This window comes from Carex rostrata, chromosome 7, assembly GCF_964058835.1.
Source record: "Carex rostrata chromosome 7, lpCarRost1.2, whole genome shotgun sequence".
Taxonomy (NCBI): domain Eukaryota; kingdom Viridiplantae; phylum Streptophyta; class Magnoliopsida; order Poales; family Cyperaceae; genus Carex; species Carex rostrata.
In genome coordinates, this window is record NC_135924.1 from 3230094 (window position 1) to 3244260 (window position 14167).

Here is a 14167-nt window from a genome sequence, read left to right on the forward strand (position 1 = left end):
TTGTGCGGCCTGGATAAATGTCGAATTTCCTCAAAATTGAAGTGTTTTGATTTATTTTTTTATTATGTTAGAAATAAAAATTTCGGCTCCATTACCTTGTCAATTGTTCTATTTCTTACAATTTTAAGTATAGTGCAACTCAATTTTCTTTAGGAGCAGTGCTTTTGGACGCTAATTAGTTCTAATAGAAAATAGTTAAAATTTTTTTTTTTGAAAAATTGGCAGTGACTACCAATGATGCATTATATAAATTTGATTACAACCGCATATCCTAAGTTATTACACAGCCTAACTAATGGCTAATGAAATGTCCCGGTTCAAGGAGATTGGAGCTGAGTTTTGGCAGTGAGATGAAGATCTTCACGACTCAGGTGATACGTACGGGAATTGCAAATGCGATCTCATAACATGGAATCGGAGGTGCTTCGATGGGCACTGGAACAAATTATTCGGTCGGAATGGGTGATCAACATCAAAATTTGTGCAGACTGTTTTGAAATTCGTGTAACTCAAATGCACACGATTCTTGATGCTGATGGGACGGTTCTTACCAACCACCAAATTAGATTCGATATTCATCAGATCAGACTGTCCCCCCACTCCCTCGTAATATAAATGCACTTTCAGATATGAAAGGTTAACAAAGGGAAGTAGCCTCATTTTTGTTGATAAAAGAAATATGGGTTTTTAAGAGGTGGGACTGTCAAAATGTTTGTCAATGCGTGTTGCTTACGGGCCATTTTATTGGACATGCAATACAAAAGGTTTTTATGGGCTTTTAGAAATTTCCTTCCTCAAAAGAGGCATTAGCCTCAAAGCAGGGTTACGAATATTATACAACCCCAAACTGGTTAAAATCTGTCTCAATCATACACAAATCAGGCATAGAACTCATCAGCGCACAAAGGCTCCTCTGGATACTCAGACTCGCCATGACTCCATCAACAACATTGTTTGTGCTAATGACAACAAATCATGAGGGCCACTACCTATCAATTTGAACACAAGTACAGAAAAGAATGCATGCTTGCTATCTATCAATGTAAGGACGATGACCCAAAAACTCATCTTTATGTAATCATAGCACAGTTCTATGTTTCTTGTTTTTCTTGTCTAGCTTTATAAAAGACAGTTCAGTTGTTATATTTTATGTACTGATATGGCTGCTATATGTATGTTTATGTACTAATATGAACTGATGGGTGTGATCGGTTTCTGTCTTTATTATTAAAAAACCTATAGGGTTGTAAACCAAAATAAAATTCTATATATATATAAAGAGTAGAACTAGGGTGTTCTTAAGTTCACCAAGTCCTTTAGTGAACTCAAGTCTAAAACCTGTCAAATTGGCTTCAAATGACAAATCCGAACCGTTGAAACCCACCAACCTTACAAGTGACGCATCTACATGTGAAAATTTTAAACATTCAAATTAATTTAGTATAAAGTCAATTGGTCAAAATTAGAAGGTTAATAAATTAATTTTAATGCATTCATTTTTTGAACGTTTTTTGATTGCTTGACTTTATACTAAATTAATTTGAATGTTTAAAATTTTCGCATGTAGACGCATCACTCGTAAGGTAGGCGGATTTCAACGGTTTAGATTCATCATTTAAAGCCAACTTGATGAGTTAATTTACATTTGAGTTCACCAAAGAGTTTGATACGGTGAACTTAACAACACCCTAGTTCTATTCATATATATGTATAGAGAGAGAGATGGACTACGGTGAGTTGCGAAGTAAAGCAACTATTTTACTTCACACTCATATTTTGCGATTTTAAAGTTCAAAACGTCGATCCGAACCGTTCATCTTGTTCTCCATATTGAAATGTGCTTGGAGACCAAATTTTACATTTTTTGGAATTTTTTTACTATTTATTAAGCAATTTTAAAAGTCGCTGATCTGATGGTCCAGAAAATTGTACTGTTTTTACTGTTCACAGCAAAACAGCAAGTTTCAAAAATGCTTAATAAATAGTAAAAAAAAATCCAAAAAATGTAAAATTTTGTCTCCAAGCACATTTCAATATGGATTAAACATCTAACGGTTCAGATCGGTCGTTTGGACTTTCAAAATAAAAATACAGCGTGAAGTAGAATCGCGTTTTACTTTGCAACTCACCGTAGCCCATCTCATATATATATATATATGGTCCACAATGGGCAACTATTATTTTGGGAGCTAAGCTGAATTAATTGTGTCAAGCAAACAAATAGTAATTTGTGAATTACAATTATTTCTTCCATATATACCACTATATATTAGAATATGTCTCTATTAATTACTTTATAATTTAAAAATAAGCTTATGCCATATATATGTACAGAAAAAATTTGGTCTTCAAAAACATTTGAATATGATAATCATTCTGGTGCATATCGTTTGTTTGAACTTTCAGCGGTTCATTTTTTAGCATGAAAACAATGACAAATTTGAGCCCGGCCTCCTCATATTCAAATTTGGATTAATACATGATAATAGATGTACGTTTCATTTCCTACCTTTGAACTAACTCCGTAGTTGACTTCATAATTAATATATTGACTGCACTAATCTATGGTTTTGCAACTAAAACAAAACGAGGGATTGACGAGGCATTGACTAAGAAATCTGAAGGTTCCCCAATTAATTCTGAACCAGAATTATTCAGTACCGACGGTGACCAAGTAAAGGAAATCATTCACCCAAAATCCATCATAAATAAAAATGAATTCTAAAAAAAAAAAAAAAAAGTGAGGAATTAGCGACTCTTTTAACCATTGACGGAGACAAGTATGGTACACGGAAAATGCTCACAATATATATAATTATGTATTTTCAAAACCACTCATTTCTTTGTGAAGGAAAATATCCACAACGAGTTGGAAATTTTTTACTACTTTTTTAGATTTATTTGAAAATCGCTGTTTTTTATGGTCCACATTTGTCTGAAAAACAATGATTTTCAATAAATCTAAAAAAATAGTAAAAACTTTCCAAAAAATGTAAAATTTGCTCTCCAAACACGGGATGGGCTATGCTACTCCTTGGAGTAAAATGCATTTGTACTTCACGCCGCAGTATTTTTAATTTGAAAATCCAAATGACCGATCTGAACCGTTAGATGTGATCTCTATATTGAAATGTACTTGGAGACCAAATTTTACATTTTTTAGAAATTTTTTAATATTTATTAACCGTTAGATGTGATCTCCATATTGAAATGTGCATTGACTAAAAAAATCTGAAGGTTCCCCAATTAATTCTGAACCAGAATTATTCAGTACCGACGGTGACCAAGTAAAGCAAATCATTCACCCAAAATCCATCATAAATAAACGAAATTCTAAAAAAGAAATTATTGATTAATCTAATTTTTGTTCAGATCATGTTGGGGAGCCCTCGAAAGAATGAATTTACATGAAAATCTTAATTCGTTGGACTTGCCCAAAATATTGGAACAATTTTTTTATTTTTTTGACGGAGCTGGTCTATTTCTTTTTCTTGAAATTTTTGTTATGAATTTCGAAAGACTTAACTTTCTCTGAATTCGTTCTTCAAATCGAGGCTCACTGTTAGAACTTTATTTCAGGAAAGAGTTTTCAATAATGCAAGGGCTTTGTTGAAAAGTAGCATTTTTATTTACTTATGGTTAAAGGTTATTATGTATGCACAATAATTATAATAGAGCTGGTGAAGGACTTATCTCTTTCCAAGCTCTATCTTCCAGCTCAGCGTAATCGATGATTTTCAAAGATTGTCTGATGTTTTGTTTTCTTCTTATTTTCTTTTTCTTTTCAAAGAATAAAATTACCTAACACGTTGATATCGTAAATTATTTGCTTGTCATTTTATGCAATTATCTATCTCTCAATTTGTTATTAAACGAAGAATGATCTAACTAGTCCGGTTTCCGATTGGTATTGTTTTGTCTGAAGAATCTTAGATTATATATCTTATTCCAAGTCCGTTGTATCCGTCTAAATAGTTCTGTTCAAAGCACTTCGGGACAATAAACTCACCTATCCGGAAAGGAAATGTTGGGTTTTCTCCAATGTGCTTTGGACAAAATTTATTAAAATTTGAATGTAAACCGTCTGATCTATGTTGAAATTCGTACGAATTTGTATGAACTTAAATTTTAATTTCTATAAATCTTTCAGTTATCATCAATTATGCTGACATTAATAGTCTATTTGCAACTTATTATATTCCATCATTACTCCTAAAAGAAATTAATTGAGTGTGTCACATGGCTAATTAAAATTAAATGCACAACATATATATAGTAGCGGATTTAAATTGAACAAGGTCAGATTGAAGAAACGAATTCCCAAAAGTTAAAATTAAAAGAACTAACCATTCACATGGTTACAAGTTGAATTTTAATTATTAGAACATCATAACTAATTAATAAATTAGAAGGCCGGCTCTTATGTTGGTTGTATTGTCAGGCTTTCCAACTTATAATATTATATGAACTTTCAAAGTCCAGACAAAATATAAATTATTATCTCGAAATATTTTCAAAAGTAATTATTGATTAATCTAATTTTTTGTTCAGATCATGTTGGGAACCCTCGAAAGAATGAATTTACATGAAAATCTTAATTCGTTGGACTTGCCCAAAATATTTGGAATTCAGTTATTTCTCTCAGGTGAAATAATAAGATCACACTAACAATAGTTGACGTAATTCATCATTATATTTGCATTATATTTGAAATTAAAGGGACCGGTGAATTTAATTACAAAATTTATGTCAAAACATCATATACTTTTTAAGATAATTGATAGAACCATCAGCATTGGAACATTTTTTTTTGTTTTTTTTTTTGACGGAGCTGGTCTATTTCTTTTTGGTGAAATTTTTGTTAGGAATTTATTAGGAAGACTTAACTTTCTCTGAATTCCTTGTTCAAATCGTGGCTTACTGTTAGAGCTTTATTTCAGGAAAGAGTTTTCAATAATGCAAGGGCTATGTTGAAAAGTAGCATTTTTATTTTGTTATGCATGAAGTTTCAAGGTTATGTATGGACAATAATTAGAATAGAGCTGGTGAAGGACCTATCTCTTTCCGAGCTCTATCTTCCAGCTCAGCGTAATCGATGATTTTCAAAGATTGTCTGATGTTTTGTTTTCTTCTTATTTTCTTTTTCTTTTCAAAGAATAAAATAACCTAACATGTTGATGACGTAAATTATTTGCTTGTCGTTTTATGCAATTATCTATCTCTCAATTTGTCATTAAGCGACGAATGATCTAACTAGTCCGGTTTCCGATTGGTATTGTTTTGTCTGAAGAATCTTAGATTATATCTTATTCCAAGTCTGTTGTATCCGTCTAAATAGTTATGGCCAAAGCACTTCGGGACAATACACTCACCTGTCCGGAAAGGAAATGTTGGGTTTTTTCCGATGTGCTTTGGAGAAAATTTATTCAAATCTGAATGTAAACTATCTGATGTATGTTGAAATTCGTACGAATTTGCATCAACTTAAATTTTTCTATAAATCTTTCAGTTATCATCAATTATGCTGACATTAATAGTCTATTTGCAATTTATTATATGATGACAGTGGCTGTCAAGTATACTTTTTATTAATTAAAACGCAAAATACATCCATCGTTCTACATGCAAAATATCATCCAAACTACATCAACATCAAAAAAACATTCACATCTAAATATCAACATCCAACAACACAAACAACTAAAACAACAAAAGAAACAAACTATATTCTTTAGTGGTAGACACCGATAACCTTCAGTATTGGTTGGTTAGCGACCAAAGGAAAGGAGACCAAATTTTTTACCATTTTTTCAGAATTTTTGATTAAACTAAACAATAATAAAAAATTCAGTAAAGTGATAATTTTCAAAAATTCTGAAAAAATAGTAAAAAATTTCCAAAAAATATAAAATTTGGTCTCTAAGCACATTTTAATATGAAGAACACGTTTGAAGGTTTGAATCGACTATTTGAACTTTGAAAATAAAGATATGAGAAGAGGGTGCACGTTAGGAGCACAAAAGGGAGGGTGCATGCATTTTAACACTCCTCTCTCTCTATAAATATATATATATATATATATATAGAGAGAGAGAGAGAGAGATGGACTATGGTATATTACAATGGATAGCAATTTTTGTATATTGGATTATAAATCACGTGATTCCAAGTCCAAATAACCGATCCAAACAGTTCATCTTGTTGTCCATGTTAATATGTGTTTGGCGACCAAATTTTACATTTTTTGAAAAAAATTTACTACTTTTTTTGATTTATTGAAAATCGTTGTTTTCAGACAAATCTCGACCATAAAAAAATAGCGATTTTCAATAAATCTAAAAAAAAATATAAAATTTGGTCTCCAAACACATTAATATGAATAACAAGATGAACGGTTTGAATCGGTTATTTGAACTTTTAATCACGTGATTTATAGTTTAATGTACAAAAATAACTATCTATCTTACTCGGATACTCCATCTTGGGCACCGTACCCGTATCGGGTGCGTATCCGATACCAACACGCGTCCGATACGGCCACGATACGTATCCGATACGTTAGCTGGCATATCAGGTGAGCTGGTGTATCCCTTGACTCCAGAGGTTGAACGGCAATAATACGGCTGTCTGGATGCGCGAAACAGCTGGCGATACGTTAATCTTGTTTTTCTCAATTTTTCCGCTGGATTCGTTCCTTCATATTCAAAGTGGGTGTGTGTGGGGGCCTGTGCAATTCTCTCCTCTCTCCAACTCCACTTGGCGAGTGTTACAAATAGGGGTTCGGATCGGATACGGATCCCATAGTGGTAAAATCATATCCGTATCCGTTTTTATTTTCCGGATATGGATACAGATTGAATATTAGACGGATACAAATACGGATCGAATATTAACTGGATACAGATACGGATATCCTCTTTTTATAATAGTTGAATAACAGAATTGTTTTCATAATATATTTTAAACTATATAATATATATCTACTATTCAGATACGGATAGTGAAAATTCAAAACCATATCTGTATCCGCACGGATATTCAGATATCGGATATCCGTATTAAATTTTCAGATATGAAGTCGGATACAGTCAGATAATATCCAATCGCAATTCTCATAATATATTTTAAACTATGTAATATATATCTACTATTCAGATACGGATAGTGAAAATTCAAAACCATATCTGTATCCGCACGGATATTCAGGATATCCGTATTAAATTTTCAGATATGAAGTCGGATACAGTCAGATAATATCCAATCCGTTTGCACCCCTAGTTACAAAGGCATTATTTATATATTTAATTATTGAAATTCAAGTTTCAAACTTCTGCTCTCTCTCGTCTCTCTTCAATAAATAAGTACGAATTTTATGTGAGAGTTATATACTCTCGTTTCCAGTTTAGTTTATTGTTGTGGGACTAACACTAAAAGCTGTAATCCGGACTAGTTGATCAAAGATTGTCCGTGGCACTTAATTTAGGTGCAATGAGTAAATTAAATATAAGTGTTGAATTTTTGTAACAATGGGTCACATGAATTACTCACATATAGAGTTGTCACTAAATTAATTTGTGAAACTTATATACTCATTATTGTATTTAATTAAATTATAAACTAACTTAAATTAATAATGTAAGTGTTGAACTAACTAAATTATTTTTCTATTGTATAATACAAGTGTTGAATTAATAATATAATTAAAATAATAAAAAATAATATATATAATAACCGTATCGTATCCATGATTTTTGAAAATTACCATATCGCTGTATCTGTATCCGTATCGTATCCGATACGATACTTGTACCGGTATCCATGCAACATAGATGGCTCTATATTGCAATGTACCATAGCCCATCTCTCTCTCTCTCTATCTATCTATATATATATATATATATATATATATATATATATATATATATATATATATATATGCACACACACACACACACTAGTATCGTAATGCAAGTAAATATATTTGATTAAAAAAAAAGACAAATAGTTTATAGAAATATATACATCCCATAGACAATAGTCAAAAGGACAAAAAATATTTTGTGAAAGGAAATTCGCATTAATAAATTAGTTGCTCTATGTTGTGACACTAATTATAGTTAATGTTACTAAAATTTCTCTATTTTGTGGCACTAATTTTTTTGGTGAGCTTAACTTTAAACGATAGATTCAAACTGTTGAAACTTATTTACTTCACAAATGATATATTTACATCTCAAATTTATATATTTTTAAATTAATTTAGTATTAAGTCAAGCGGTACAAAAAAAAACAAAAAACCATTTAAAAATCTCTAAATTGCATTTATATATCAGTGGAGTTGGAGGTCTAGAGAAAAGGAGCTTATCATAGTATTCACTAGCTATATGGAAGATAATTTTGAAGTATGCAGTGAATTTTTAGTTTAATGCAAAATGCAAACGGAAGTGCTTTTCAATAGCTTTTTCGCTATTGAGTGTTGACTCTTAAGTCTCTTGATACTAAGTCGAGTACAGACATATCTTATCACATCTTGTCAGACTTTAAAAAAAAGGGACAAATGTTATAACTTTATTAAAAGCTACCGCACATTCCGATATTGAAATTCCGATATTGAATAAGTCGTATTGTTGTTCCTAATCAGGGTTGAATGTTACATACCTCAACTCTATCTGTCAGTAGTAGAACGGAGAGGACGGTGGCTCTGTCGCCTACCTTGCATTTCATGATTTTTGAAGGTGTTTTGATATGTTAACCAGAGGTGCAAAGTTGGGCTCAGAAGCAGTCCTTCAGTAGTTCGGGCAATTTTTGAGAGCCGATATCTCACGATCTGTTCTGAGATATTGTATGAAACTTCACAGTCTTGTTCTTTGAAGTCAAAAATGCATGTTGGTAAATTTTTAATGATTTTTGAAGGTGTTTTGATATGTTAATCAGAGGTGCAAATTTGGGCTCAGAACTACTCCTTCAGTAGTTCGGGCAATTTTTGAGAGCCGATATCTCACGATCTGTTTTAAGATTTTGTATGAAACTTTACAGCCTTATTCTATGAAGTCAAGAATGCATGTTAGTTAATTTTCATGATTTTTGAAAGTGTTTTGATATGTTAACCAGAGGTGCAAATTTGGGCTAAAATAAAAAAATAAAAAATAAAAACAAAAAACAACAATTCAAACCGTAAATATTATATACGGTCCGAGTTTTTAAATCAAAAAAAAATTTCAAACCGTAACGAATAATTACGATTTGAATTTTTAATTGAAACCGTAACGAATATTTATGGTTTGAATTTTTAATTGAAACTGTAAATAATCTATATGATTTGAGCAAAAATGTGGTTATTTATAATAAAATATTTATAAATTTGCGTATTTTTAAAAAACTCGGCAAATGAGCCCTTAGGCGACAAAATTTATATCGAAACATCATATACGGATATGGTCCGATCACTTTCCAGCTCAGACTGATGGGGCCACACTAATGCTCAATATAAATACAAATGTTAAAGGTCCTTTTGTTCAACTTCAACCAAAAACTATTCCTTTCACCAAAACTCTCCCATTCACGAAAAATTATTAATGGGAGAACCCCAAATAGTTTTAGATCTCGAAGCCTCGCTGCAACTTCATCATCTCAACAATGCAAACGAGACAGAGAATCAAAACTCTTCCATTCACGAACAAATATTTATCGAAGAAGCCAAGATAGCTGTAGATGTCCAAGCCTCTCCTCTCTCAGAGTCCTCTCCTCTGTCAAAAGCCCCGATAGTTGTAGATGTCCAAGCCTCTCCTTTGTCAGAAGCCCCAATAGATGCAGATCTCGAAGCCTCTCTGCGATGTGAACTCGACACATTATGGGGCAATGCGAATGAGGCGGAGAACTTCACCATATTTCGCACTCCACATAACATTTCCCAAACCAAGAAGAATCTCTTTGAGCCCTCTGTCATCTCCATCGGCCCATTCCACCATGGTCAAAAGCACCTCCGAGCCATGGAGGATCAAAAAAGGCGGTTCTTGCGGGATTTCTTGTCCCTTGGGGACCACATAAGTTTGGATCTCTGTATATCAGAGATGAAGTTGCTAGAAACAAGAACACGAAGGTGTTATAGTGAGACGTTTAATGATCTTGACAGCAATGAATTTGTCAAGATGATACTGCTTGACGGTTGCTTTGTGCTTGAGTACTTCATAAAATTGAGCAACGGAGATTGGGATTCTGTTCAAGAGGTTGGCTGGAATTCTAGTTTTGTAGATAGTGATTTGCTACTTTTAGAGAACCAAATTCCCTTCTTTATAATTGAGAAGTTGTACAAGATTGGTTTTCAACAGGAAGACAATTTCATGAATTTTGTTACTGATCAGCTTCTTTATATGGTTGAAGAGCGCAGAGTATTAAAGAAGTCAACAGACTATAAAAATCCAGACCCTCCAGCTGAAATTCATCATTTGGTCCACCTCTGTTACCACTATTTAGTGCCTAGCCCAGAGAAACCAGTTGTATCGAGTTCCAAATCATTTAATCTCAAAGGATTGCTTCATCGGTTTTGTTCAAAGGTGCTCAGTGGAAGATCTCCTCATTCAACTTCTCAAAGCTTGTCAGTGGCATTGCCGAATTCTACAGTGAATATATCCTCGATGGAGATACTTTCTGCCACTCCTCATTCGACTTCCCAAAGCTCGTCAGTGGCATTGCCGAATTCTACCGGGAATATATCCTCGATTGTAATACCTTCTGCCACTCCTCATTCAACTTCTCGAAGCTTGTCAGTTTCATCATCCTATTCTACCAGGCATAAATCCTCGACGGTGATCCCTTCTGCCACTGAGCTTAAACAAAAGGGCCTGAAATTCAAACCAAAGAGCAACGCAAAACACTTTCTCGACATATCATTTGAAGATGGTGTCTTGAAAATCCCTAGCCTAGAAATCACCGATGACACTAAACGTATATTCGCAAACCTTATAGCATTTGAACATTCCAAATATGGCAAAGAGCATAACCCCTTTACAACATATGTAGCATTTTTGGATAATCTATTAAACACACCAAATGATGTGACAATATTACAAGAGTGCGAAATCATTGAGAACTGGCTAGGCAGTGAAGAGGAGGTGACTCTTTTCATCAACCATGTCACCGAATATAATGATTTTTACAGTGATCATTATCTGGCAAAATTATACACAGAAGTGAACAGATACATTGGATCAAGCTTGCACAGGCAGCGAGCAAAATGTATTCGGGATTATTTTAGCAGTCCGTGTGCAACAATATCTCTCATTGCTGCTTCCATACTTCTAGTTCTTACATTTGTACAAGCTTTCATTGCAGTTTTTGCCTACTTCCTTCCCCCATGAAGAGGACTTGGCTCATTTCCTCCTTGTTTGTAATTCCTTTCAGTGTTCTATATTCTCTGTCCTTAGTTTTTATGATTTGCTATGAGTTTTATTCAAAAGCACCTTGTATCTCTGCACTATATATCATTGGTTTCCTTTACTTTGTTTGTTTTATTATTCAGTTTTGAAGGTTATTTTCAGCACCGGTTACAGGTATGCATTGTATATTTTGAGAAACACGGCAGTTGCTGCCAAGGTGATTTTATTGAAATTTAAAGTACATGAGTCAATACAAACGCTTCAGGGAATTAGACAAAACAAAGTTTGCACTTTGCAGACCTATACAATTTTACCTCTTGAAACACTCTTACTGCAAGCAATTCGATCGGGTGGAATCTCATTTCCCCCAAAAATAAGTACATTCCTTTGTTTTCATACATGTGAACACGTTGCTAGGAAAACTGATTCCCATAGCTCTTTTACTGTACCGGAAGACCTCTTAGCACACCTCCACCTCTTCAAACAGAGGCTTTCAGTGTTAGCAACTCTGAATCGGAATCAGCTAAATCAGCCGGAATCGGATGAATCGGATCGGAAACTCGGATTTCTTTGGCAGAAGCTTGTTTTGTAGCCAAAAATAAAAATGGATAAAAAAATAATTTGTAAAAAAAGTATGTTAAGAGAAAAAATTACACTCAAATTGGCCAACACGGTAGGCTATTTTCTCAGCGGATTTCGGCCGAAACGTTTCTATTCCAATCAAATTTTGGTCAAAACGTCCCTATTCTAGTCAAATTTCACCCGAAACGGCCCTATCCTAGTCAAATTTTGGCTGAAATGTCTCCATTAAGAGAAAATAGAAACTGCTCAAAAAGTTTTCACCTGCGCGACTTGAAACCAGGGTGTGCTGGATAAAAAGAAAGAGGTTTACCACTGAACTACTTATTTTTTGTGTTTAGAACATGTTTCTATAATATTTAAATTCTAGATGAATTTGGACACCACATCAAAAATTGTATTATATTATATAAATAAATTATTTGTGTGTAATATTTTTTTTCAATTTAATAATTTTAACATATTATTGTTTTATAAAATTTTACTCTTTTTGGTACAAAACAAGTTTTTGCCAAATGGTCTGAGTTTCCAATCCAACTCAACTGATTCTGACTGATTCATCTAATTCCGATTTGGATTTTTCCTTCTATGCTTGTAACTTTGTACTATATATATTTCTTTTATTATTCAATTTTCAAGGTTATTTTTAGCACCGATAACAGGGCATGTATTATGTTTTTAGAGAAACTAGTCAAGTGTCCACGCACTGCTGTGGAGACTAAAAACTTGTTTTAGGAACTATCTTTGTTTCTTTTCTTCAATTTCTTAGCCTGAAATTTTTTCAATTTTAGCTATAAATTTTATTTTTCATTTTCAATAGAAAATTGGAATGACATGCATTGAATGACTGGATCAAGTTAGTCTAATACAATTATTCTGGTGCATCTACAATTCAGTATATAACCAAGAGAAACAAATAAATTTCAAAGCTTCACATTAAAAAAAAGGTCAATTTTTTTCTCAAAAATATTAAACAAGAGTGATGCTATGGTCCTATGTATAGCGTGAATTTGATTCATACTAAGGATTAATGTCTTCACTTTTCACTTTCAAAATTTAAATAGTTGATCTGAAGTGTTCAATATGATATTCATATAAAAATGTACTCGCAAGATAAATTTTAAATTTCGTAGATTTTATTTACTATTTTTTTAGATAAGTATAAAATCTCTACTTTTGAATAGTCTATAATTTTTAGATCAAGTGATTTTCTGCCTATCTAAAAAAAAAAAATTTTTTTTTCTAAATATGTAAAATTTTTAGATCAGATTGTCTCTTTGGACTTTGAAAACATAAATATTGATCAATAGTACACATCAATTTGTACTATGCATAGTACCATAGCCTCACTCATAATACAATGTAATCCAGAATAATACAGAACCCAAAAACATAAAAGAAAATTGGAAGATACTGGTACCAACGCTGGCCCATAGCTGAGCTACAATTTTAGTAATAATTAAGAATATTTCTTCATTTCAATACCAAATACCAAGGATTACAGCAGCCTCTCAACAGGTCATCTGGTGCTCAAACCCGCTAGGATAAAAGCGGTGCATGCGGTGTCTAGCCGTACAAGTTAAGTTATTCCTTGCTTGTACCATGTACCTTCTAGGCTTCCACCCGTTGCTGCTGCTGACAGCTCTGATCTATGCAACAGAATTGAGTGTGTACATACAATGCAGCCAATTGCTCAAAAATTAAACTAAATTTTAGTTTCGAGACATCTTGTTTCTTAGTTTTTAACCAAATTATTGCATAGAGTGAACTTGTTAAGGAATATTTACATTGTTTCTAAGAATTTTGATACCTCTATTTATTCACAAGCCCCTTGTACACTGACAATTATTAGACCAGTATGTACAGAATTTAAGTATAAATCAGAAAATCACACTAATTCACAACCGTTCCATGCATAACCAAAAAGGAAAATATACAAAATTAAAACAGTTAGTACATTTGAAGTAACACGGTTGTCAATTAATATAGTTGGACTGGTAGAAAAGATAAAACAACAACTGATTTAAAGTAACACAGTTGTCAATTAAATGCTAGTGAAAACAAAATCATATATGCCAAAGAAATGCCCGGAATCACGTGTTGTTATAGTATCGAAATACTACAAACCCTAGAGGTACAGCATGAGTCGACCAAAGTACCATTTGATCCCAATTAATTCATGTGTCTTACCAGAACTTAATTGGGGCAAAAGC

The 14167-nt window shown here is 32.8% G+C and overlaps 1 protein-coding gene across 1 annotated transcript; it reads left to right on the plus strand.

Moving 5' to 3' along the window:
• Window positions 1-9534: 9534 nt before the first annotated feature.
• On the plus strand, window positions 9535-11496 carry LOC144557284 (UPF0481 protein At3g47200-like). The gene has a single exon (XM_078305838.1). The coding sequence runs from the start codon at window positions 9576-9578 to the stop codon at window positions 11355-11357; it is 1782 nt and encodes a 593-aa protein (XP_078161964.1). The 5' UTR covers window positions 9535-9575; the 3' UTR covers window positions 11358-11496.
• Window positions 11497-14167: the final 2671 nt, after the last annotated feature.